Genomic DNA, 23,045 nt, shown 5'->3' with positions numbered 1-23,045 from the left:
ATGGCTGGCCATGCCACAGGCCAGGTGGCTGGAGTCTGGGCTTGTATTCCCCAACCTTAGTGGCTGGTTTAGCACTCTGGGTTTGGAGAGGATGACTCTGAAGGGCTCTCAGGGACGTAGGAGGACTTCCTGACATCAGGAGAAGCCATGGGGCTGCCCTGGAACATGATAAAGGTTCTCGCAGGCCTTGGCAGCCCCTGCAGCCTCTATAGCTCCAGTTCTAAGGGGCCCCCTTCCCATTCTGGGCCTGGCACCTGGGCCTCCACCCACCTGCTGGGGGTGAGGGGGGTCTGGCTAGGGGAGTTGGGAAGTGGCTGCCAGCCTGAACTGGCTCCTCCCCACAGGGTCTCCCTATACCCTCCCCTCTTTAGACCTCTCTGACTCAGAGCTTGTCTCTTTCTCTCTTCCCAGCTGTTTCCCTACCACCCCCAACCCAATGGATTAAAAATAGTGAGGCTGCTACCACATCAGTAGCCTGAGCAACTATTTGGAGTGGAGCACGCCCTCTGGGAGGTGGTCAACCTCCTGGAGGTCCCCACTGGGATTGCCATGGAGACAGCTCACCTCATACTGGGATCCATAGGCTTGGTTTGGGCGCAGGAGCCTGGGTTCTTTGCCTGGCTCTGCCTGTCTAAGGATTCTGAGCCTCACAGATGCAGCTGCCCATGGGTGGGGCCAGGAAGATGGGTCTTCTTAGGCTGGGAGAACTCTGGGGGGGACACAGCCAGGGAGCACTGACTCTCCCATGGCTGAGGTCCAGCCCTGAACAGCTCAAGAGAGTAGGGGATCCCCAGGAGTCAACTTCATGCAGTCCCTCCTGTTGGGGTGCAGGACACCTGGGATGCCCCCCTTGTCTACCGCCCCCCATGGCTGGGAATTTCCCAACCACCAAAGACAAGGATGAATTGAGAGGCCGCCCCCGCCAGTGCTGGGACAATGAAGCCTTATGCTCTCAAAATCAGAGCAGAGGTAGGAGGGCCAAGGGCAGGTGGGGGCCTTGCTGTCTGCACCCAGGGAAGCCTTGCTTGCCAGGACCCCACCCAGACCCACTGCCAAGCTGGGTACAAGGAGATCCTGGCCAGAAACCTGTGTGGCCCACCCAGGGAGGGAGGCATTGGGTTCGTCAGACAGACAATGCCAGGCCCTTAATGGTCCCTCTGTGCAGGGATCCCCCTCAGGACAGAAGGAAGGAACCATTGCTGGCGCCCGCTTCCTGTTAGGCGGGCATCGGGGCACCGGAGTTCCCGCCCCGCCCGCATATCTAGGGTTCAGCGGGGTCCAGGGCTGACCGCTGAAGGCAGAAAGGGATCCTGGCTTGAGCGTGGGATTTTCTCCCTGTCACTTGGCGCTCCTCCGCCCTCAGAGACAGGGGTAGCAGGAAAGGCCCGAGGGACTAGGGCGGGGACGGGGACTGGGGGGCCTTGATCTCCTTCCGATAGGGCTGGGGCGGCTGCAGCCTCTCATCTCCTGCCAGGACTCGCCCCCCGTCCCCGAGGCTTAGGGGAAAGGCAGGTGTGAGGAGGCGGGGTCCCAGGTCCCCGGCCCCTACCCTTCTCCAGCCCCTACCCGCCCCGCCTCCGCGGCGCCGACCCCAGCCCAGGCCGCTTTGTCCCACCGCGGGCGCGGAGCCGCCGCCGCCCTACAAAGCTGCCTTTGTGCCTCGCGGCCTCTGCAAGACCGGATGACGTCAGCCTCCGTGACCGGCCCGGCGCGGGCTTTGGCGCCCTCTGGCGGCCAAAGGCGGAAGCGCTCCCCTCCGAGCCCCACGCCAGCAGAGGCGGGCCTTTCACCCAGCGTTTCCCACAGGCTGAGCGGGCCGCAGTCCCCACTGTCCAAGGCAGAATCCAAGCGCTTTGCCTGGCGCTCAGGGCCCACCCCACAGGCACCCTGGCCCGGGTTATCTGCCGTTCCCTCCTCCAGCAACGCACGAGCACTTCCCATAGCTTCATGGAAGCCTCTGCATTCTGAGAGCCCTAATCCCAACACAGCCACAGCCTGCCCCTGCCCATGGCGACAGACACACTGAAGTGTAGCCACCGGCCTGTCCCTACCCACTTCAGCTTTGGAGAGGGACCTCTGGGGCAGAGATCTTTCTGGACATGCCTCAAGACCCCTACTGTCCTCAAGTTTCTGTTTAATCAAGCCCAAGGGGGTCTCAATTCTGGGCGGGGCGGGGGGGTGGAGGGTGTGCAAAGGGCTGCAGCCTACCTGGCTGTGTGACCTCAGTAGCGCACACCATTTCTGGGCCCTGGGCCTGGGAGGTGAGAAGTCACATTTTCCTCTGCACTAGATGCACTGGACACTCCACCTGCTCCCAATGTGTAAGAATACCCTAGAACAGCACCTTAAGAAATGGGCCCCACCATTCCAGCAACCAACCCCAGACTGCAGAGGTGCTGGAGGGAGAGGGGGAGACATACAGGGCCCAACGTGTAAGATGACTAGTCCAAGTGGGAAGGCTGAAGCGGTAAGACCTGGGCCTGAGTATGACCCGGAGACCTAAGCACCCAGGGCCCTGCCAGAAGTGAGGGTCCAGGTCCACATCCCCAACACCTTGGCCCATTTCAGACTGGGTCTCTGCCCCTGAGGGGGAGAAGAATGCGGAGCAGTTCTCGGTATTTTTTCTTTCTACATTTTATTATTTCAAACCAGGTGAACAATTCCATAAAACGTGAAAAAAGCAAGGAAGTGTTCAACGCTGAAGGTCCCGGGCCTGGGGCGAGGGCATGAGGGGCAGGGCCCCTCAGCAGGCAGCGGCGGTTCCTAGGTTAGCGCTAAGGAGCTACATTTAGGTTAATGGAGCCAGGGCCCAGGGCCGCAGGGGCAGGCCCTCAGTGACATTGGCAGTTATCTGGAACAGCCCTTGGAACCCAATTCTGTGGAGGGCAGGGCACCGCCCACACAGGGGGCAACCAGCAGAGGGATGGGTGTAAACACGCAGACACACTCAAGGCACAGAATCACTGGAAAGGGGTTGGGTGGGCGCTGGTCAGGATTGGACAGTTTTAAATAGTTTTTCTCTAAAAAGTTTTCTAGGTTTGCAGTTTTTTTTTTCTCTTGACTTTCATTTTTTTAAAAAGCTACGAGAATTAGCAGGTGGACTGTGGTCTCCAGGAATGGTGGCGTTTCACGCTTCTTGTGCTTTTTCCTTTGGGGCCTCCGAGTGGCTGGGGGGGGGTGGGCCTGGAGTAGGGGGTCGGGCGGGAGGCTCCCTGTAAACATCTGGACTGGGGCTGGGTCAGGGGCTGGTGTTGGGTGAAGCTAAGGGTCCCAGGCCGGAGAATTGGGTGCCCCTCCAAACACAGGCCTTGGGAAACTCAGTATGTGCTCCCCTCCCCATCACAGAACAAGATGATGGTTAAAACCAGAAGAGATGCCAGGAGAGGGTACCCATGGCCCTTCCCTGCACCTGGGACAAGGGCGGGCTTCAAACACAGAGGCCTGTGGCAACCCCTGCCCCCAGTCTCTGGACCTGAGGGAGGGGACAGGGGATCCAAGAACAGAGAGTGGAAAGAGGAGGAAAAGCGGCCAGGGGGACAGGCGGGGAGCGTGGTCCTCTTGCCCCCATCTTCCTCAGGGGCTGGGGGGAGCAGAGTCGGCGGTGGCCCTGGAGGTGGGGGACAGTCAGGGCATGGGTCAGGAGGTAGCCAGTGTGTGTCGCTCCTCCCACCTCCCTAGACAATGACCCTTCTCCTTTTTCCCCACCAGGGACACAGTAGCTGCCCAGGAGCCAGTGTGCATTGCTGGGCTACATGGGGGAGGGGAGTCTGTAGCACCACAGAGTCCCCTCCTTCCCCAGGGCCGGTGGGGCCCGCCCCAGCTTAGGACCCTCACATAGGTCCGAGGGAAACAGGGCAGGGCTGAGAGTGCAGAGCTGGTCATACTGAGTGGCGGGCAGCTGGGCCCCTCGATCATCAACAGACTTCAAGCTAGGCCAGTGGCCTGCTGGTGAGGAAGTTGAGTTTTCTCCAAGGAAGGTCGGGAGAGCCCTGTAGTTCTGCCCCAGGGCACCGCCAGGCGCTTCTGGGCCGCTGAACGGAATGAGCCTGGGGCCTACGTGTGCTGCCTCCTCAGTGCCCTGCACTGTGGCCCTCAGCACCCTGTGCTGCCCTTGCCCTTTGGTCTCCTACTGGCTGCCCAGGCCCCCCCCCCGCACTGGGACCTCCTCAGCCCCCACCCCACCCCTTCTCTGGGTGCTGAAGGCCCCCTTTGCTCCTCCCCAGCCCCCTCAGGCTCACCGTCCTGCCAGGCCCCGCTGCCCCTCAGAAGAGGCCGCAGTCCTTCAGGTTATTCTTGATGATGACGTCGGTGACAGCGTCGAACACGAACTGCACGTTCTTGGTGTCGGTGGCGCACGTAAAGTGCGTGTAGATCTCCTTGGTGTCCTTGCGCTTGTTCAGGTCCTCAAATTTACTCTGGATGTAGCTGGCTGCCTCGTCGTACTTGTTGGCCCCTGTGGGAGACACGATGGTGAGGACTCGTGCTGCGTGTGCAGCTGGTGGGCCCATCCCACACATACAGCAGGGTTCTGTGCATGTGAACGGACAAACGTGTCACGTGTGTGTGACAGTTATGGGAGTGCACATGCATGTCTGGGTGTATACACAGGGGCACCTGATTATGTGAAGGAGGATGCCCAGTGACATTAATGGGTACATGCCTGAGTGTGTTAGGAAGGGCCCCAGGGTGTGCAGGGACAAGTATATAAATAAGACTGTGAGGCGCCAGCCCCTGTGTGAATCCTACAGTTACCCTTCTGTTCAGCGGGGGGCACCTGTGGGCCACCTGGTCACCACCAGCTCCTCCCCAGAGGCCCAGACCCCACACCTGTATACTCAGGAAAGCAGATGGTCAGGGGGCTGTGTGTGATCTTCTCCTCGAACAGGTCCTTCTTGTTGAGGAAGAGGATGATGGACGTGTCCGTGAACCACTTGTTGTTGCAAATACTGTCGAACAGCTTCATGCTCTCGTGCATGCGGTTCTGGGGGCGGGACAAGACAGCACTGCAAGGTCAGCACCAGCCCCGCCCCCTCCCCCCACACAAGCAGCTCTGGGCCTCTCACCATCTCCTCGTCCTCAGCTAGCACCAGGTCATAGGCGCTCAAGGCTACGCAGAAGATGATGGCTGTGACGCCCTCAAAGCAGTGGATCCACTTCTTCCGCTCGGACCGCTGACCACCCACATCAAACATCCTGCGGACATGGCGCCTTAGCTCCAGAGAAGGGGTTCAGGGAGAAGGTCCCCGCCCCATTTCACAGGTTTTGCCGAGTGAGGACGGAGGCCTGCTCAGAGTGGGGGCAGCTGCCTTCATGGAATCACCCATGCTCGCCCACCTCATCCCTGGTTCTGGGCCGGGGCACATCTGGCCCAGCAGGGTCAGCCTGGTCAGCAGGGCAGGCTGCAGCCACATGGGGCAGGGTCAGCCGTGAGCTGCTGGCAACCACGCAGCCTTGAGAAACTTTAGCATGGGGCCGGGAATCCTGGACCAGCCCCTCCCTCCCAACACCGCCATCTGCAGGCCCTGAAGGATCCCTCCCCATTACTCCCAACGCTGGCAGCCCCTGCCCACATGCCCGCTCACTTGAAGTGTAGGTCTTTGAAGGTGAAGTGTGTCTCCACGATGCCCGTGGTCTTCACACGGGTCCGCAGCACATCCTGCTGCGTGGGGATGTAGTCACTTTGTGCAATGCGCTCCAGGTCATTCAGGTAGCTGGAGTGGGTGGGGGGGAGGTCAGTGGGGGTCAGCTGGCCGAGGAGGCCCCTTCCCCTCCATCCCCTCATTTTTCAAACAAAGCCCTGGCTTCTTTAACCCCTGCCTGCACTGCATTCACTGCTCAGGTGAAGAAACTTGCACTAGTGTCCCTGCCTCCTGCCTAAAGAACAGGCCTGGGAGGAGGGGCAGGCAGCTCTATAGCTGACCAGCCAAGCTCCAGTACCCAGGTCTGAGCCAGGCGTGCCTCAGTCAGGATCCAGGGTGGTGGAGCTGCAGGCAAGGGAGCTGGGAGGGGGCAGATTAGTCTTTCAGCGAGGGATTCAGGATGCTAATTGACGCAATTATGGTACCCGCGGCAGAGCAGCCTGCCATGTCCCTCCATGAAGGGCTGGACAGGTTGGGGCCTGCCAGGCCCAGTGGGCTCTTTGCCCAGTGCCCAGTAAAATCTGGGCTCCTTAGGGGGAGGGCATCAACACTTGTTTGGCAGAGGTCCCAGAGGTTCCTCATTACCAGCTCTCTTAATTAGTATCAATGCCGCCCCAGCCAAGCCCTGAGACCAGCTCTGCTGCCTGCCTCAGTATCCTTGCTGGGCCCTGGGGGTTGGGTATAGGCCTCCCAGCCGCTGCCCAATGCCGATGTAGCCCTTGGCTCCCACCAGCAGCCAGGCCAGAGGGAAATGACTTCAGAGACGCAGGGACAGAACAGAAAAACAGGAAGGGCTATGGGGGACCATGACGCATGTGCTGTGACCTGCATACTGTACCTCGCCCCTGAAAGCCTCCAGCCCAGAAGCCTCACAGTGGGTTCCATATCAGTTTCTCCCTTGTCCCCAGCAGATGCACTCACTCCAGGGACCCACTGCCCCACAGCTGCCTTGGAGGATTGCTGTGAAGAGGGGCTGGAGTATTCCTGTTCCCTGGGGTGCTCCAACCTACTGCTTCCCACCCCTGGGTGATCCTGTCACAGCATAAACCTGCCTGGGAGGGCCAGGCCCATGTTTACTGCTGAATCTCCACACCTAGAACAGTGCTGGCCACAGCTGGTACTTAACGTCTGGGGAATGAAGAACGGGGATGATGGAGGAGTGGGAAGTGGCCTGGAAGGTGGCTCTAACCTCTCTCCTTGAGGATCCAGGCCACTGAAAGGGCAATGGTTGATAGGACCCACCCCCCCCCCTGCTTCCAGGACCCACAAACTCTGTTGGCACTGAGCCTGTGACCTCTGGGAGGGGCAGCACGGAGGCCTGGAGGCTCCCACAGTATTGGCGGTAATTCCACAGCTCCTGTGGGGGCTGTGCACTCACAAGTGCATTAAGGCCACTGTAAGGAGCCGGGGAGGCTGTCCAGGTGACTGGGGCCGGACTTAGGAATCATGGCCAGGCAAGATCCACCTCCCACTCACCCCTGCTGAGGTTCAGCCTCTCTCTGGGTGGGCTCAGGATCGGATGGGAAGTGGAAGTGGGAAAGGTGTTCCAGACAGAGGGACTGGCTGAAGCGGAGGTAGGAGAGGGGAAGTCAGAGTGCAGGGCCAGCAGCCTATCTGGGTGGCACCATCTAGAGCCTATGGATGTCTCCTCACAGTCCTGCAGCTATCAGCACTGGCCACCAGCCTGTCTGCCCTATTCCCCGTGGGGTGCTCAGTGCCTCAAACCAGGCCAAACCCCAAATCACCAAGGCCTCGGTTGACAGTCAGCAGCTTCATGAATGGAGACGGTCAGTATCCTTCTGAGGGTGCTCAGCACCTCTGGCCCAGGCTGTGGGCAAGGTCTCCCCCACCCCACCCCCAGCCCGGCCCCTTGGACTACTCACTAGGCAGCAGAGTCATTGAGTTGGTACTCCCGCGAGCGGCCAAAGCAGGCCTGCACACCATGGTCAGCCCAGAGCCTCCGGATGACACCGGACAGGTCCTCAGGGAGCACGCCCTGCTCCTCAGCCGTGCAAGACAGTGCAAACAGCTGCCTGGCGTCATCCTAGGCACAGTGGTGAGCGGTCAGCCAGTCACAGGAGCGCACCCCCACCTCACCTGTCAGAGGCAGGGTGGCCTCCAGCATGGCACCCAGGCTGGAGTGTTCTCAGCTTCCCCAGGACAAGACTTGCCCTGAAGCTTTATGGAAGGCAGGCAGGGTAGGGGAGTCCACATACCGCTCGGGAGGAGTCAGCAAAGTCAATCTGTAGATTGCCCATGGCTTTGACGATGGCCATGATGGACTGGATGGTGTTGCTGTAGACAACTGCCCGGTACTGCCGGCATTCCTCCTCTGAATAGCCGTCTTCATGGATGATCCTGGCAGCCAGGGGGCAGGGGTTAGGATCTACAGGGCACGTGGACCTCATACGGCCGCTGGGACTGCTGGGGCCTACAGGGACCTACTTCAGAAGAAGGAAGCTGTCTCTGGACCACTGGGACCTGAGGATGGAAGACTGCCTCTGAGGAGGTCCTGGGCCCTGCTAACACTGGCTGGGCCTACACCTAGGGGCAGTACAGGCTCAGAGGAAGAGGAGAGGAAATCAAAGTTCGGAGGCTGCCTCCCACTCACAGCACTTACTTCATCTGCTTGACAATGGTGCTCTTCCCTGACTCCCCAGCACCTGGAACAAAGGGCACAGGCAGTTAGGGAGCAGGCCCAGTGGGGCCACACAGGCAAGCAACTAGTGGCCCAGTCGTGTGGCCCCGGAGGCAGAACTCACCCTCCCCATCAATGCACAGTGAGATGGAGACAGGTGGGTAGCAGAGTGCTCAGGGGTGCTGCTGGCAGGGCCACAGGGGTCAAGACAACCTAGACCACCTGCACCCCATGGTGGACCCACTCCAGGCCTGTGCTTCCTACAAAGTCCACTGCCCACTGTGACTCTCACTGCTCTGGCTGAGTCTGGCTGGAGACTAGAGGCCAGCCCCTTAGGAGTCACCCTGTCATTCTCACATATGCAGGCTCGCCACTCTGCGCCTGGTGCTCCCCAACATGGCGCCTGGGCACTGCTGGCAGAAAGAAGCCCTGCATAGGGGTGTGGCAGCATTCTTCTGCCTCCCAGAAATGGCCCAAGGCCCAGCCCCCTGCTCGCTGGGCCCAGGACCTGGGAGGCACGCAGTCTCTCTCTCACACACATGCACATGCACGCACGTCCTCATGTAGTGACTCAAGATGCTTCCCTGGCCTGGCAGAGCCCCACCCTGTATTTCCCTTTGGTCAGCACTGAGGCATTTGCTGGCCCTCTCTCTCGTGACTGTCATAGCAACCTCACACACAGGTACTATTTTTCCCATTTTACAGACAAGGACGCTGAGGCTCAGAAAAGTAAAGTCTTGGCCTCAGATCCCATAGCCAGGATTCAGAAGGGCAGGGAGACATGCAGGACGATGCCTGGCCTGCTCAGCCCTTCCCAAAGTGCAGCTCAGATACTGTGGGACGATGCTCAAGAAGGGTGATTTTTTTAAAAAGCAGATTCCCCGGCCCCATCCCAGACACACCATCAGATCTCGAGGAGGGCAACCTAGAAATCTGGGCAGGCCCTTACCCCTTCCCTTCACTGCTCCCTGTCCTGAGCTCCAGGTAGAGCACACCTTGGCTGGGCCCAGCTTTCCCTCCAGGCCTTCACCCGGGCTCTTCCCTCTGCTCTGCCCCAATCACTGCCAGTCACACCGGTACCTGCCAGGCACTGCCTCTCAGCAACTCTGGGTCTTTGCCCATGTAGTTCTGTGCTGGGTATATCTGTGCCTTGTCCCATTTACATGGGTCCCAACCCTCCTGATCACTGTGGCAGGTCTGTCCCTCTGAGTCGGGTGGGTGGTGGGGTCTGTGGAGAAGTCAGACTTGGGGACTCTGGCCCCCACATCCCTCAGGGCTGGTCAAGACAACCTCAGAGCTTGAAGGGTAAACACAGAAACTGCCATGAGCAGCAATGATGACCACGGCCAAGCCATGAATAGTGCCTTAACTGTCAGATGTTTTTCTAAGCCCATCATGTCCACTACGGAAGCCAGTCTCACAGCAAGTCCCCAGGAATCAGTCCTAGTCTCATCCCCATCTCACAAATGAGGAAACAGAGAGGCTGCTGTCACATGGTTCTAGTCCCTCTGTGGGAGACCTCTTCAGTTTCCCCAGCGCTGTCCCTGTGCTCTGTACTGCAGCTGGGCTACACAGCCCTTGCCACCAGGTTCACTCCCTGCTGTCCCAGGCAGATGCAGGTCTGAGTTTCTGCAGCAGCAGACGCTGCCGAGACCCCTGCCCTCCTGCATCCGCACTACCTCCTACCCTAGATCCAAGTTTACCAGGAGAAATGGGGCACAGCTGCGGCCTTCACGGCTCTGGCCCAGGATATGTCCACCACCCAGGGGCCTCCCTGAGAAGGGTCTGACCTTGCCTCACAAATGCCACCAGCTGCCTGGAATCACTGGGCTTCTGACTATCCCGAGCCTGCTTTCCAGGAGAGTGGAGCATTGTGGGTGGCACAGATGGGTGGCTGGCAAAGCGAGCCCCTCTATGGGCTCAGCCCCTGGGCACTAGAGGCCCCAGTCCCAGTTATTTCCCTGGGTTTGGGCTGTGGTCAAGTGGCAGCAGCCCCCCAAACCCCTTCACTGGGCTCTGCATGGCAGGGGAGCAGCTAGGAACCCTCCGCTGACAATCCCCACCTGCTGAGTGCGCACACAGGGAGAGGGCCTAGGAAAGCCTGAAGGTGCTGCCTGATCACTGCGGCCCATCCCCCAGGGCCCAAAATATCCACAGAGCAAGGAGAACAGCACTGGCCTGGCTAACCACAAGGGCCAGGTAACTGCCTGGCTGTCCTATGCACCTAGGCACTTGCTTCACAGAACAGGGGAAAGGGAACACATCCTGAAGCAGAGGAAGACCCAGGAGCCACAAGTCTCAGCCAGGCTTGGGGGCCCAGAGGGGAGAGGAGACCAAGGATGTGAAGTGATGGGTCAGCTCAATCATACCATCCTGAGTCAGGTGAACCGAGACAGAACAGGCCACTATCTAGGGCACAGGAGAACTGAGGTGATGGTAAGGGATGCCCCCTTTTGTGTGACTTTGGGACCACTGACCACTGACGCACCAGTCTCCCTGTCTGGCCCTCTTGGTCAGTGGTTGGGCCACCCCATGACCCTGCCCAGAGATGGGGACGACAGCACAAACTTGCTTTGCATCTGATTTTCCTTGCAGCGACAGGCCCAGCAGAGACTAAGGGAGATGGCACCTGGGCAAGCCGGGCTGGAGCTGGGACACTTGTCCCCTACCCAGCAGCTGAGGGTCCACTTCCCTGTCCCCTTCCAGCCTCAGTCTCCCTTCCTCTCCCTTTTAAGAGTCAAGAGAACATTTTCTGCCCCCTACAGAGGTCATTGCAGAGACCCCCCATTTCACAGGTGGACAGACCAAGGTCACACAAACCGTGGACTCAGGGTGGTCCCTTTGTCTTTCCAGCAGCCATGACTCAAGAGGGAAGGATAAGTGGTAGGTCAAGGGTGTGGTGCTGGCAGCCAAGCAGGAAGCTGGGGGTACACCAGGACAGAACAGAGGCCCGACCCAGGAGCAGCTATGGTAGATAGAGGACAGGGGGAGAGGTGGGTGGGACCATAGCATGACACTCAGGTGGACACCCTGGTTCTTGGGCAGCCCACGACATAGGTGCCCCAGGAGCTATGGAGCAGCTGGCTCCTTTTCCATCGGGACCTGATGGTGCTCCCCCAGCAGACAGGCCAGTATTTGGCTTGGGGTTTGCTCACACCTTGCCGATCCTAGGCACCCAGTTCTCCCCACCCAGCCCTGTGCCTTCCTCTCAGAGGCAGGGGCTTCACTAGCTGGCTCTGGATGGCCTCAAAGCTGCTGGTTGGGGGAACTCAGCCAGCAGAAGGTGGCAGGAGTCTCCTACCCACAGAGGGCCCATCAGGGAATCCTTCTCCAGCTAAGTGAGAGCAGAGGGACCCACAGAGGCTCCCTGGGTGGCCTCAGTGTTCCCACTGGGCCATACCTCTTCCCACCAAGGAAGAAACCTCTGCAGCCTTGCCCTAGGGCGCAGCTGCTGGGCCCCCTGCGGGAGGGCAGTAATTGCCGTGATGTTCTGGGCGACAACGGCTGCTCTGCGTTAGAACATCTGCTTCCACTCCCAGGAGCGCTGGGCCCCATCTGAGAAGGGAACAGATGGGGGAAGGGAGAAAGAACTCCACCTGCCTGAACAAGGCCAGCAGGGCCTCTACAGCAAAGATAGGCCACTGGTCCAATGGCTTGATGCTGATCCCAAGCCCCATTGTCAGGTCTGGCTGTTGCCTGTCTATCGTAGACCCTCTATCTCCCAGACAAAGCTCTGTCCTGCTGGGAGGCCCTCCACAGAGGCTATGAGGCCTTGAGTGGCCAGCCAGTCCACCTCTCACTTTCAGATCCTCTCTCAGAGGGCGCTCCAGACCTGCCGCAGCCCTGGTGCCCACCCTCATCCTTCCTGAGATCTCCAAGAGTTGCAGACCCTTCCTGCCCATCCTCTGGCACCTCATCTGTGAGACGAAGAGGACACCCCATTATCTCATCCCAGGAGAGGGGTGAGTGCCCGGCACATGGTGAGCATTTAGATCAAAGTTATCACTATTTTTCTACCCTTCGGAAGATGACAGATTTCCCCAAACCTCTCATTTCCTGCAACCCACTGTAACCATGCTGCATAGGTCACTGCAACCGCAGCCTGCAGAGGGGCCTGATGTGGCCATCTCATTTTGAAGGCGAGTTTCTGAGGCTTTCAGACAAAACACATCGGAGGGCAATGACCAGTGGCTAACAGGCTGACTCAGCAATGGTGGTTCCCTGGCGGGACTTGTGTAACCTGGGACAGGAGTCAGAGCCACTCACTCTCTTGCTGGCTTTTTGCTCGGAGTTCGTCACTTCCCTTCCACACAAGCAGGCACTCCTACAAAGCTGGGTACTCCCTCCCGCCCTGGCAGCCTCACCGCAGACACTGCTCACTGGCTCCCCGCACCCAGAAGCCTGGGCAGGCTGGGTAACAGGCCTCCCTGGAGAGGCTCTCGTGGTGGTGGGCTCCTCTGGAACACGTGGGGCTAGGGAGGGCAGCGGCTGACGTGGCAGGCCTGAGGGCAGAGATTCTCAGAAGCAGCAGTGGCTGAGACCACAGGGTAGACTTGGGCAGCAGCCCAGCTCAAACCCTCAGCACAGGCCCGCCCCCCACTGCCACCACCGCCCCCTATTCCCCGCCACCGGCCTACCCTGGTGGGGCGCACGGGCGAGGGTGAGAAGCCCACTCCAGAGGCAGCCCTGGCACTACCGCCCACTCTCATCCCAGGAAGGTGCCACGTCTCCAGCCCAGCCCGTGGTTCTGGGCCCCCACGGCTCCGGCCCCTCCCCTGCAGCCTCAGGGTCCCGCCCCGCCACCACCAGGGGGAGCCCGGCAGCCAGAGACCCAGAGGACGAGGTGGGGGTTGGGCCGCGCAGTAGAGCGTTTGTTTCTGAAAAGCCTCAGCTAGGGGCAGCTGGGGGAGGTGCCTCCCCCATGGCCCCTTCCAGAGCCTGGGAAGCCCTCCGCCGGCGGAGACGCCGCACACAAGGGAACAATGGGAACGGGAGGGAGGGGGAGAGGGCCCCGCCACACAAAGGCCCTCCAAGCCCCGCCCCTGGCGTCTCTTCCTTCCTCCAGGTGCTCTTTCTGGCCCCTCACTCCCCTCAAGGAGGCTCAGCCGGGGTCTGGCCCTGTGAGGGACAGGGACATGGGTCTCAGATGGTCCTTGCAACACCCCCACCCACATGTGTGGCCTTGCCTTCCCCCAGGTGCCCCAACAAACCCAGAACTTTCCTCCCTCCAGTCTCTGCCACTTGGGCAGCCTCTAGCAGCTCCCAGGGGTTCATGAACAACCAGGGCCTGGCCTGCTGCGGCCAAGTCAGAGCTCTCTGTGCAAAGGAAACAGGCCTCGGGTCCTGCCAGACATGGAGAGGGCTTTCCAGGGCAAGGCTGTATCTCCCTCAGTAGGGCCCTGCCCAGTGTACAGAGGAAAACTGAGGCACTGGGTAAGATAGGCCACCCTGAAGGAGAGGAAGCCCTGAGACCAGTTCACAGTTGGCCCCTCAGGCTACAGGTCTCACCCTCTACAGGAGCCAGGCGATGCTGGACAGGGCCCAGGTCACACCCCTCTCCCTGATGCTTCTTCATTTAAGGAATTGCTTTGTGTTTTCAAAGAATCTAAATCACCCCTCTCTCCCTGATTCATTGTGGTAGACCCTGGGTGAGATGCCCAGTGCCTGGGCATCAGTGTCTCCATCTATGACACGTACCCCTCAAAGGAGTGTGCCAAACCCCAGGCCTGCCCTGAGCAGCCTCTCTTGGGTCCTCACACCCACCCTAAACTGCTTCAAGATCCAGCCCAAACCAGTTTGTCTACGTGCCCACAAGCCATGGACCATGCTGAGAATCATGACATCATAGGTCCTAGCACTGAGCACAGTGAGAGGACAGTGGCAGCCTGAGATCACACAGTGAGGAAGGTAGGGGAGTGGGCCTTCTGGGACCCAAGGTCTTGACTGGCCATGAGGATGCATGGTCTTGGCTTTGTGTCCCCTGGGGCCTTGGTGCTTCTGCTGCTTCTGCTCGAACTCTCCTACGTCTCTTAGGCTCCTCAGCACCCTCGGGCCCAGCCTGACAACACAAAGCAGAACTCCTGGGAACCTCTGTGGAGGAGGGCAAGGCAACAAAACTTGGATTTGGAGGTTAAGAAGCATGAGGGCCAGCCTCACCACCTATGAGGCTGTGGCCAGCCCACACCATGGACACATCAGTCGCTACACGGTGCCACATACAAGCCCACCATAGCATTTGCTCTCAGGGTGGCCTTCTGCAGGAACACTCTTCCCTTCTCCTCCTCTGGACAACTCCCAGTCTTCAGACCAGGCTCAGCGGCTCCCACGCGGGACTCTGACAGCCTCTGAGCCTTGCTCAGGCCTGGCCTTAGCCTAGGGGCTGTGAGAAGCAAGAGCATAATTTCAGGGGGGGAAAGCGAAGTGCTAAGCTGCCTCACTGTGACCCAAGTATTACTGTGAAGGGCCAGGGCCAGAAGCGGGGACTTTGGGAAGCAAAAACGGGGGCAGCTGCATTAGGATGAGGTCCCCCATGGACATACAGCAGATTTCTGGCCTTGAGCAGGAAAGACTCATAGGGTCCTGAGTCCCATCCTCCAGGGTAGATGGCCCTCTTCCAATTCCCTAAAAGAACTGAGGCTCCCCGTCAGGGCCCCAGGCTTATACAGAACACATACGCGTACCCACAGCATCTGCCTATCATCCTGACTGACCAATTCTTGCCAGTTGGGAACAGACTCCTGGAGGGCTACAGGAGCTGGGGGCAAGTGCTCAGAGTCACTAAATGGGTTGTGTGCTTGGTTTTGTCTCCACTTTCTGGGTAAGTCATGTAATGTCCCTGACCCTCAGTTTCTGCATCAATGAAACAGATGTAATGTCAGTCCCAGCCTCACACAATCAGGGCTCAAACAGAGGTGGCTGCTGTCACCAACAGAGAGGAAACTGAGACCCAGTGAAGGCACCCCCAGGCCCAGTGGGTAGTCGCAGGGGGGAATCCTTACACTGGATCAAGGGCCCCCTCTCTACCCCAAGGCAGGGGAAACCCAGAGTGAGCTAATCCCGGGGCTGCTGCTCCATTTCCGGGCATTCATCTGGGCCTGCAGCCGGCCTTCCGGCTTTGGAGGGCAATGGCCGCTGGGGAACATAGGAGCAGCCCTCTGCTTTCCTGCTAGCCGCCCCCCCTCCACCCCATGCTGCCGTCCCTCTTCCAGCCACCACTTCCTGTGGTCAAAGGAGGAGCCTGGAATCCTTCTCAGAGGCACCACCTTCTCTGAGATCCTGGGCCCAGTGGTTGCTGGGGAAGGACAAGGGACAGAGCTGTCTGGACTGACTCCAACCCAGTGACTGCCAGTAGGGTGGCCCACAGGGAGATGCAGAAGAGCCTGGACAGGTGGGGCCCACCTTCTTAAACCTCTTGTTGACCTGGCTCACACCCCCCACCCCAGTGCAGAGTGTAAGCGGCCCTCTGGCCTCTTCCTCTTTTGGGCTCCTCCTCCTTCAGCTGCTTCCTCCTTTTCCTCCGGTGTGGACACCACTTCCCCGAGAGGCCCAGCCCTGCCATGCAGACTTCACGGCCCCTCCTCCCACCCGGCGCACAGTAGGTGTTGTCATCAACACCCCCTCTGGATACTTGAAGCTATAGCAGCTGTGGCACCCGGAATTCTCCAAGCCACGAGGACACCTTCTCAACAAGCCTTACATGATCCCACCTTTAGGTTTTGGCTCAAACAGGCTGGGTACTTAACTGCCAAGCCTTGGAAGTGTACTCAGAAGGCCAACACTGACGGCCCAGCCTACCCTAAAGAATGTGTGGTTTTTCCAGGGAGATTATTATTCTTCCCAAATCATCAAGATGACCAGAGCCCCAGAATCAGCATTGGAGTGAGGGTGGAGTGGGTTGGGGTTTAGTAAGAACAAGAGCTCCGGGCTAGGGAAGCTGGGTGGGGCTGAGTAGAGGGGGCCCCACCCTGCACCTGTGGCTGAGGGAGGGACTGCCTGAGAGTATCAGGTACTAGGGCCACCAACAAAGGGCCTAGTCCTCTGCCCTCCCAGGGGCATTCTTAGGCAGGGCTCATAAGCTATGGTTTGACCATACATAACCTGCTGACCCCTTCCCCTCACTGAACGCTTAGGTTGGGACTCCTGCCCTGAGATACTGGGAAGATGAGACAGAAGCTGGCCTGGGCCCTGCCCCGGGCCCTGCCCCCATCTGCCCCATCCTGCCAAAAGGTAGCACTCAGGTTCCGGGTCAGACTGTCTCATCCTCTGCTGGGGATGTAGGGGGTGGGCAAGGGCCTGGTCCCTCAGAGGCTAAGAGTTTATGTGGACAAAGCTTCCTCCATCCTGTTCCTGTCAAAAGAATGGGTGGCTTTTAGAGATAGAGACCGAGAGAGACACAGCCAGGGACTGAGACCAAGGACAGGGTGTATAGGACCAGTGTGCCTGCCTGCGCCCATGCTGCTCTAAGTGCTGCAGCCCAGGGACCTCACCGGGCTCCCATCAGGCTCCACCCCCAGAACTATCTGCTGTCACTTTTGGGGCAACATTTGCAAGCCTAGGGGAGCAAGGATACCACCCAGTGACCCTGCAACTCAGCCCAGCCCAGGGCCAACCCTGAATGGCTACTCAGGCCCGATCGTGCCAGTCCCCATCTGGCAGCCTAGGCTCCAACTCAAGCACAGTGGGTGGCTCAACGCTGCCTCAGGGCCTGGCATGGAAGCCTGAGCTCTTCAGCTGGCTTGACTTTCACCTCCAGTCACAGTGGCAGTGATTCCCTCTCCTTACCACCTGCTCTGCCCTCTGTCTGAGGTTCTCCACCCCCAATCCTCCTGGGATGCCCTCAGCTGAGCTCCAGTGTCAGTTCCTTTGCAAAACCGCCCTGATTCATGGGTATCCTTTGAAGGACCCAGTTTCACTACTATCCTAGAAGTGGGACTTATGCTGGCTGCACCGACATAAGTTATGGGCGGGGCTGAGTTCAGTGGGACTCCACAGGATGCTGGCAGAGGGGGGTCAGAAATGGCTTAGACCCCTACTCAATCCCTAGTGTGGGAGCTCCAGCCCTGTACTACTGGCTCTGGAAGACAAAGCCAGGCCTAGCCTGGGGGAGGGGTGGGAAGAAGAGACTCAGAGACTCAAGCTGCCCCGCCCCCTATTCAAGTGCTAATGAGCTCCAGCCAGGATGGCCGGATGGCGGGATGGGGAAGGCTGTGGGGAGAATAGGAAGACTGGAGGCCCGCCTGGGTACCAGCCCACTTGGTACCCAGGGCCCTGCCACAACCCCAACCCTAGACCCCCAGGAAGGTAGCTCAGCCCCCAGAGGTTGAGCCTAAGGTCCCCAGGACTGTGGCACTCCAGCTGGCACCAAATGTCTACAGAACTCAATCTCCCACTTTCTGTGAGCAGCTGCCTAAGGACAAGGGCAGGTGTTCCCCAGGGTCTCTATACTGCTGCCAGGCAGCCTCCAGGCCAGGAAGACCCCTCCCCACCAAACTCTCAGCTCTGCAGGAGTCAGCAGAGGGTCCCTTGCCACTTTGGTATACCATCCCCACAACACCTGTGGCTGTAGGCTGGTGCCACATCCCAGGTTATAAGTGGAGAGCAGATCGTTTACCAGGATTTCCCCTGTTGCGGGATTTCTCAGGCAGTATGCACTAGGGAAGCTGGGATTTGAGCCCAGGTCTTTGTGACCCCAAGAGCTGGTCTGAGAAAAGTGAGCCCTCCTCTCCCAGGCCAGCAAACACCCACCCAAAGTCTTGGGAACCTAGGTCAGGCCCTCCTACCTCAGTGCCCTTGCTGAGTTGGTCCCTCTGTCCCCAGTGCCAGACCCTGGCAAATGTTGCTCATTTTCCAAGGCCACTCAGAGGACCGCCTCTCCAGGAAGCCCCACACTCCATTCACAGGCATTATTAGACTCTACCCCATACCCAGCCAGCCAGGATCCCAGGCAAGCCCTTCCCACTAACTCCAGCTACACCAAGCCCCAAGCAGCAGCCCTAGAATTACTTCCCCCTGTTCATGGCTGTGCTCAATTCTCATTCTTTCCACACACACTTAGCAGGCACCTACAGTGTGCCAGGCCCTTTGCAAGAGACACAGTCAGGAAAAAGGGCACAAAACTCCCTTTTTCTTTAAACCTAGTTGAGCCCTTGTGTGCGCAATCTCCACACTGGCCAGGCCAAAAACTCCTGCAGCATTATTACTCTGTCTGAGCCCCAGGGCTGTGGGGCAGCTCCTGCCCTAATAGCTAGATAGGCTCTACTGGAGATAGCAGGCCTGCAGTAGTCCACAAACAGCCTGAGCTGAAAGGAAGAATGCAAAGCCACTCTCCCATATGAACAGCTGGAGTCCCTGCTGGGCGTCGTGGCGTGCCCTGTGACAGGCTGCAGACTTGTCAGCAAGAGATCTGAACCGAGTAGGAGAAGGGCCATCTCTGAGGTGCCATCATAGCCTGATGAGAGCAGGGGAAACAGCCTGAAGAAGTTTTCCCTCCACCAGTCCTGGTCATTGGCCCTTGCCACCTGCTTATGATACGGCAGGTGCTGGCTCAGTGGCCTCCATATTACTCCTCCATCTACCCATCCCCAAGACCAAGTTCATATTAGGAGCACTTCTTTCATTCAACAGAGAAGAATCACTCAGTAGGTACCAGACTCCATGCTTGGCATAGAAGGCTCAGAAATGAAGAGGACACAGCCCTACCCCGTCTCAAGGGAGAGCAGCTGTGACGCCAGCAAATACCAAGCTCTGATGGGGGAAGCTCAGAGGGAGCCAGAGGAGGTGCTTTACCAGCCTCAGGGAAGAGGATTGTCAAGGAAGGATCCTGGGAGGTGATTCCTGAGCAGATTCTTGAAGAAGAAAAGCAAGTAGGAGTGAAACAGAGGAAAAGTACATCAAGTGAAGGGAACAAATACGAAGTCCCAGGGGCAAGAGAACTGCTGTATTTATACCCTAAAGCCTTCCTGGAGCCAACGATGGACACTATCTCTCCTTACTCTGTAGGCTGCCCACCAAGCTCATCCCAATTCAGGGACACCCCCTAAACACACACTCTGGCTTACTTTCCCCTAAGTGCCCAGCCTGAGGCCCCAGATTCCACCTGGGGATAGCTGGTCAATCAAGTTGAACTGGGAAGGGGAGTATCCTTGAAGTAGGGCTGGTATCAGCAACTATGCTCCCCCTACCAAGCTGCCAGGAAAAACCCTCTTACCAGCATGTACCACATCTGCCTCTGCCCCGGTGACAGTGACTGTACCCGCCCACTGGCAGGGCTACCCAGGACAGGAAGGAGCCAGTATGCGGGTGGAGCAGCAGGCGTGGTTCTGGCTGGGAGGGAAGGCTGGCAATTGCCCAGCCTGAGTCCCGTTGCCTGGACAGAGTCTTTCCCGCTACGTGGGACGGGCACCCAGCACTCTGAAGCTGCCTCAGCTGGGCTCCCATCACCATCATCACCTGGATGGGGAAGGGATGGCCAGCCAGGATCCTTCCCCAGGCAGCCCTGGCAGACTGGGTCCTCAATTTCAGACAGAGTTTGGTCTCCTAGGCCCTCACAGTGTATCCTCTGCAGGGTCTTAGCCCCTACCCCATACTCCCAACAGGAACCTCCATGAGGCCCCTATTCTCTCCATCCTGGGCACAGCACTCCTCTGGCCCAAACCCAGGAAGTCCATTTCACAGAGGAAGCAAGGGCCAGAGGGGGAGGATGCTGAGATGGACTCCTCAGCCTAGAAAATGCTGAGCCGGACCCTACACCCCTGGCTGCTGCCAGCCCAGTGTGGGAGGGGTTGCCATGCCCAGAACCTGAGCAGGGCTCCAAGGACCAAGATTGGTGGGATGGGGTCAGGATACAGAACAGGCCAGGCAGGAGCCCTGTGCCCTACCGGCCAGCCCCACATCTCAGCAGCCACCATAACTGAGACCGGCCTGGGAAGGGGCTGGCTGGACCCGGGGAGGCAGTGGTACTGGAAGCACCCTCCCCGGGTCCAGCGGGCAGCAGCAATGGGCATTCCACCGTGTCGACACCCACTCACTGCCGCTGCCGCACTCGCAGCAGAGACAGGAAGAGGCAAGCGCCCAACGCAAAACAGCCCAGGAGGCTGGGCCGCCGCCCCTTCCCGCCCCTTCTCTTCCTCCCCGCAGCGGCGGCGGCAGCGGAGCGGATGCCATTTTGAAACCTCTGGGGCTGTGCCCCTGAGGCCAGGCCCCCAGGGACACTCAACAGATGGGCCCAGGATAGAAGACACGCTGCTCCTCAGCCACAAGCCCAACGTGAAAAGCCCCACTTTTCACAGCCTTGGGACCCCACAGCAGCTCTGGTGCTGAGGGGCCACACCCCCCCACATACATGGTCCAGCCTTCAATGCTGCCACAAGGGCCTGCTTCCCCCCCACCCCTGAACCTCCCCTAAATCAGGCTGCCGTTGGGCACCACACCTGCTCCTAGTGGGAGGCTGCACTGGGACAACTACCAGACCCAAAGCCTTTGTAAAAGTCCACTTCAGATGCTCACCCCAGCAGGCCGACTACTCATGCAGCTGGTCCACCACTCCCCCCTCACAGGGCTTCAAGACCCTACAGGCCCACCCACTCCCAGAGGCCACATCCCAGTCCTTTGGGCCCAGAGGGGTGCGGGAAGCCAGCAGATCTCCTTGGCCTGCCCGCCGGGGGCAGCAATATGTCGGCTGTCTCACCACTTCCACTTCCCCCCACCCCTCAAGCAGCCACCATCTTCCCTGGCCTTGGAGGCGACGCAACCCAAACTCCTCCACACTCCTTCCTACTCCCAGACACCCCCTCACTGGCCCAGACAGGACTTAGAAACTGGGAAACAGACAGCCAGCGGAATCTCCCTGGGAAGCTTCAGGCCTGGCCCCTCCCCCAGCATGACCAGTGGCACCTCAGTCCAGTCCCTTAGGGGGCTGGGGCCCGTCCTCCCAGCCTGGCCCACCTGGTGCAGGATGGGTGGGGGAATCTGGAGAAGGCCAGTGTGTGGGAGAGGACCTAAGAGCAGGGGAGCAGAGGGTCTGAGGAGAGATGCGTGCAGAGAGGGAGCCGCTGGGCCAGATGTGGGGAACAGGGGTCTCTAAAGGTTTGGTGGGTCCTGCTTAAGAGAGAGCTCATAAGCAATCATCCCACTTGAGAGGTCCCTTGGGGTCAAGGTGCACAGGTGGAGGGTATAGGGTCCAAAAGAGGGATGAGGCAAAGAGAGGAAAAGAGGGAGTGAGTGGGGGCCTGATAGGGGCCCCGGGATACTCATGCCCAATAGGAAGAGAGGGATCAGGTGAGGGAGCAGGTGGTGCCTGAGGGTGGGGGCTGAGTGGGATTCTGGGGGTTTGGGTAAAGTCTAGGGAAAGATGGAAGGACAAAGCAGGGGCTCTGAGGGTCTGTGAGGTTGGTCAGAAAGGGTAGATCGTCAAGCAGAGCTCTGGGCAGCAGTCGTTGGGGCACTGGTGGCTGCGTTTGAGGTTTGGGTTCTCGGATGAGTTGAGGATCTGACCTACAGTCTGGGCTATGGATCAGAGGTCTAGGCCAGTCGAGAGTTTTGATCCATTATTTCTATGTCCTTGTCTGGGGGCCTGTGGGTTCAAGGCCGAGTCTGGGAGTTCGAAGCCCTAGTCTGCTGGTCAAAGTCGGGGATTTGGGAGGGGAATGAGGGGTCCGAGCGCAGGGCGCGGCCTCACCCAACAGCAGCAACTTCACCTCCCGCGCCGCCTTCTCGCCGTCTTCCCGCAGGTTCTTGTCGATCATCTTGGAGCGCTCGGCCGCCGCCTTATCCTCGGCGCTCACGGTGCAGCCCATCCCGCCGTCCGCCGGCCCGGCCGCTGCCCGGCCCCGACACGGCCCCGGCCCGGCTCGGCCCCGCCCGACCCACTTCGCTCCCGCCGCCGGCCCTCTACGGGTAGCTCTCGGGTCGGCAGTTCCGAGCGTCTGCGGGCGGTGCCTTCCAGGCGGCCGCGCACCGACGGCAGGGCGGGCCGGGGGTGGGGCCGGAGCGAGTCAGGCCCGGGACTGGGCCGGGGCGGGCCCGGAGGCGGGGCCAAGGGAGATCTAGGGCCGGTGATTGGCTTGAGGGCGGAGCAAAGGCGAAGTTAGGCGCAGCCCAAGCTCGGCGGGGGCTGGAGGCGGAGCCACGCCAAAGGATAGCTCTAGGGGAAGAGCCTAGCCCAGGATTGCACGTAGGGCCGGCTGCAGGCGGGGCCAGGCTTGGATTGGGTAAGGAGCACCAAGCTCTGCTGCCCGACGGCGGGGGCGGGCGGATCTCGTAGCCCGAGGATGGGGATCCGCGGCACCTCGCGGGCCTAGCAGGAACCAGCCCTCCGAGCTCCTGCGAGTTGGGCGAACAGAGTGGGAAGAGGCGTGTCTTCGTCACTTGTTAAAGTTAATGAACCCAATAAACTTGTTTTGGGATCTGCAGAGCCCCAGGAGCTCTCTGGACTGGGCCTTTTTCCGTCTTAAAGCTGCCTTGGTCCCTTCTTTAGGTAACAGTAAGAAAAAAATCTATTGCCACCTCAACACCCTTGGCCAGGCTGTCTCCCTCAGCAGGGGTACCTTCTCTAATCATCCAAGACTTACCCATCTTTCTTTGATCATCTAGGAGGTATCCTCCTGCAGGTGGCCATCCTGGATTCCAACCTGGGACCCAGCAACCAGGACCTAAGGGAGAGAGAGAGAGAGATGCCACCTGACTTGTGGGAACATAAGTGGCTGTGATCTTATTATGGCCTATCACCACTGGACAGTGGCTGCAACCCCATGGCTGGGCAAAGGTGGGGT

General features: G+C 59.3%; 1 protein-coding gene across 1 annotated transcript; it reads right to left on the bottom strand.

Moving 5' to 3' along the window:
- Nucleotides 1–2,616: 2,616 nt before the first annotated feature.
- Nucleotides 2,617–22,345, bottom strand: GNAI2 (G protein subunit alpha i2). The gene is made up of 9 exons (XM_006196331.3): nt 21,953–22,345; nt 8,260–8,302; nt 7,856–7,997; nt 7,523–7,683; nt 5,583–5,711; nt 5,064–5,193; nt 4,828–4,981; nt 4,239–4,453; nt 2,617–3,607 (listed from the first exon to the last, which is right to left on the bottom strand). Exons 1-8 carry the CDS (start codon nt 22,068–22,070, stop codon nt 4,263–4,265), a joined length of 1,068 nt encoding a protein of 355 aa, XP_006196393.1. The 5' UTR covers nt 22,071–22,345; the 3' UTR covers nt 2,617–3,607; nt 4,239–4,262.
- Nucleotides 22,346–23,045: the final 700 nt, after the last annotated feature.

Source organism: Vicugna pacos, chromosome 17 (assembly GCF_048564905.1).
Source record: "Vicugna pacos chromosome 17, VicPac4, whole genome shotgun sequence".
Lineage (NCBI taxonomy): Eukaryota > Metazoa > Chordata > Mammalia > Artiodactyla > Camelidae > Vicugna > Vicugna pacos.
Note: the sequence above shows the minus strand (reverse complement) of the source record. Positions and strands in the feature narration are given on the sequence as shown.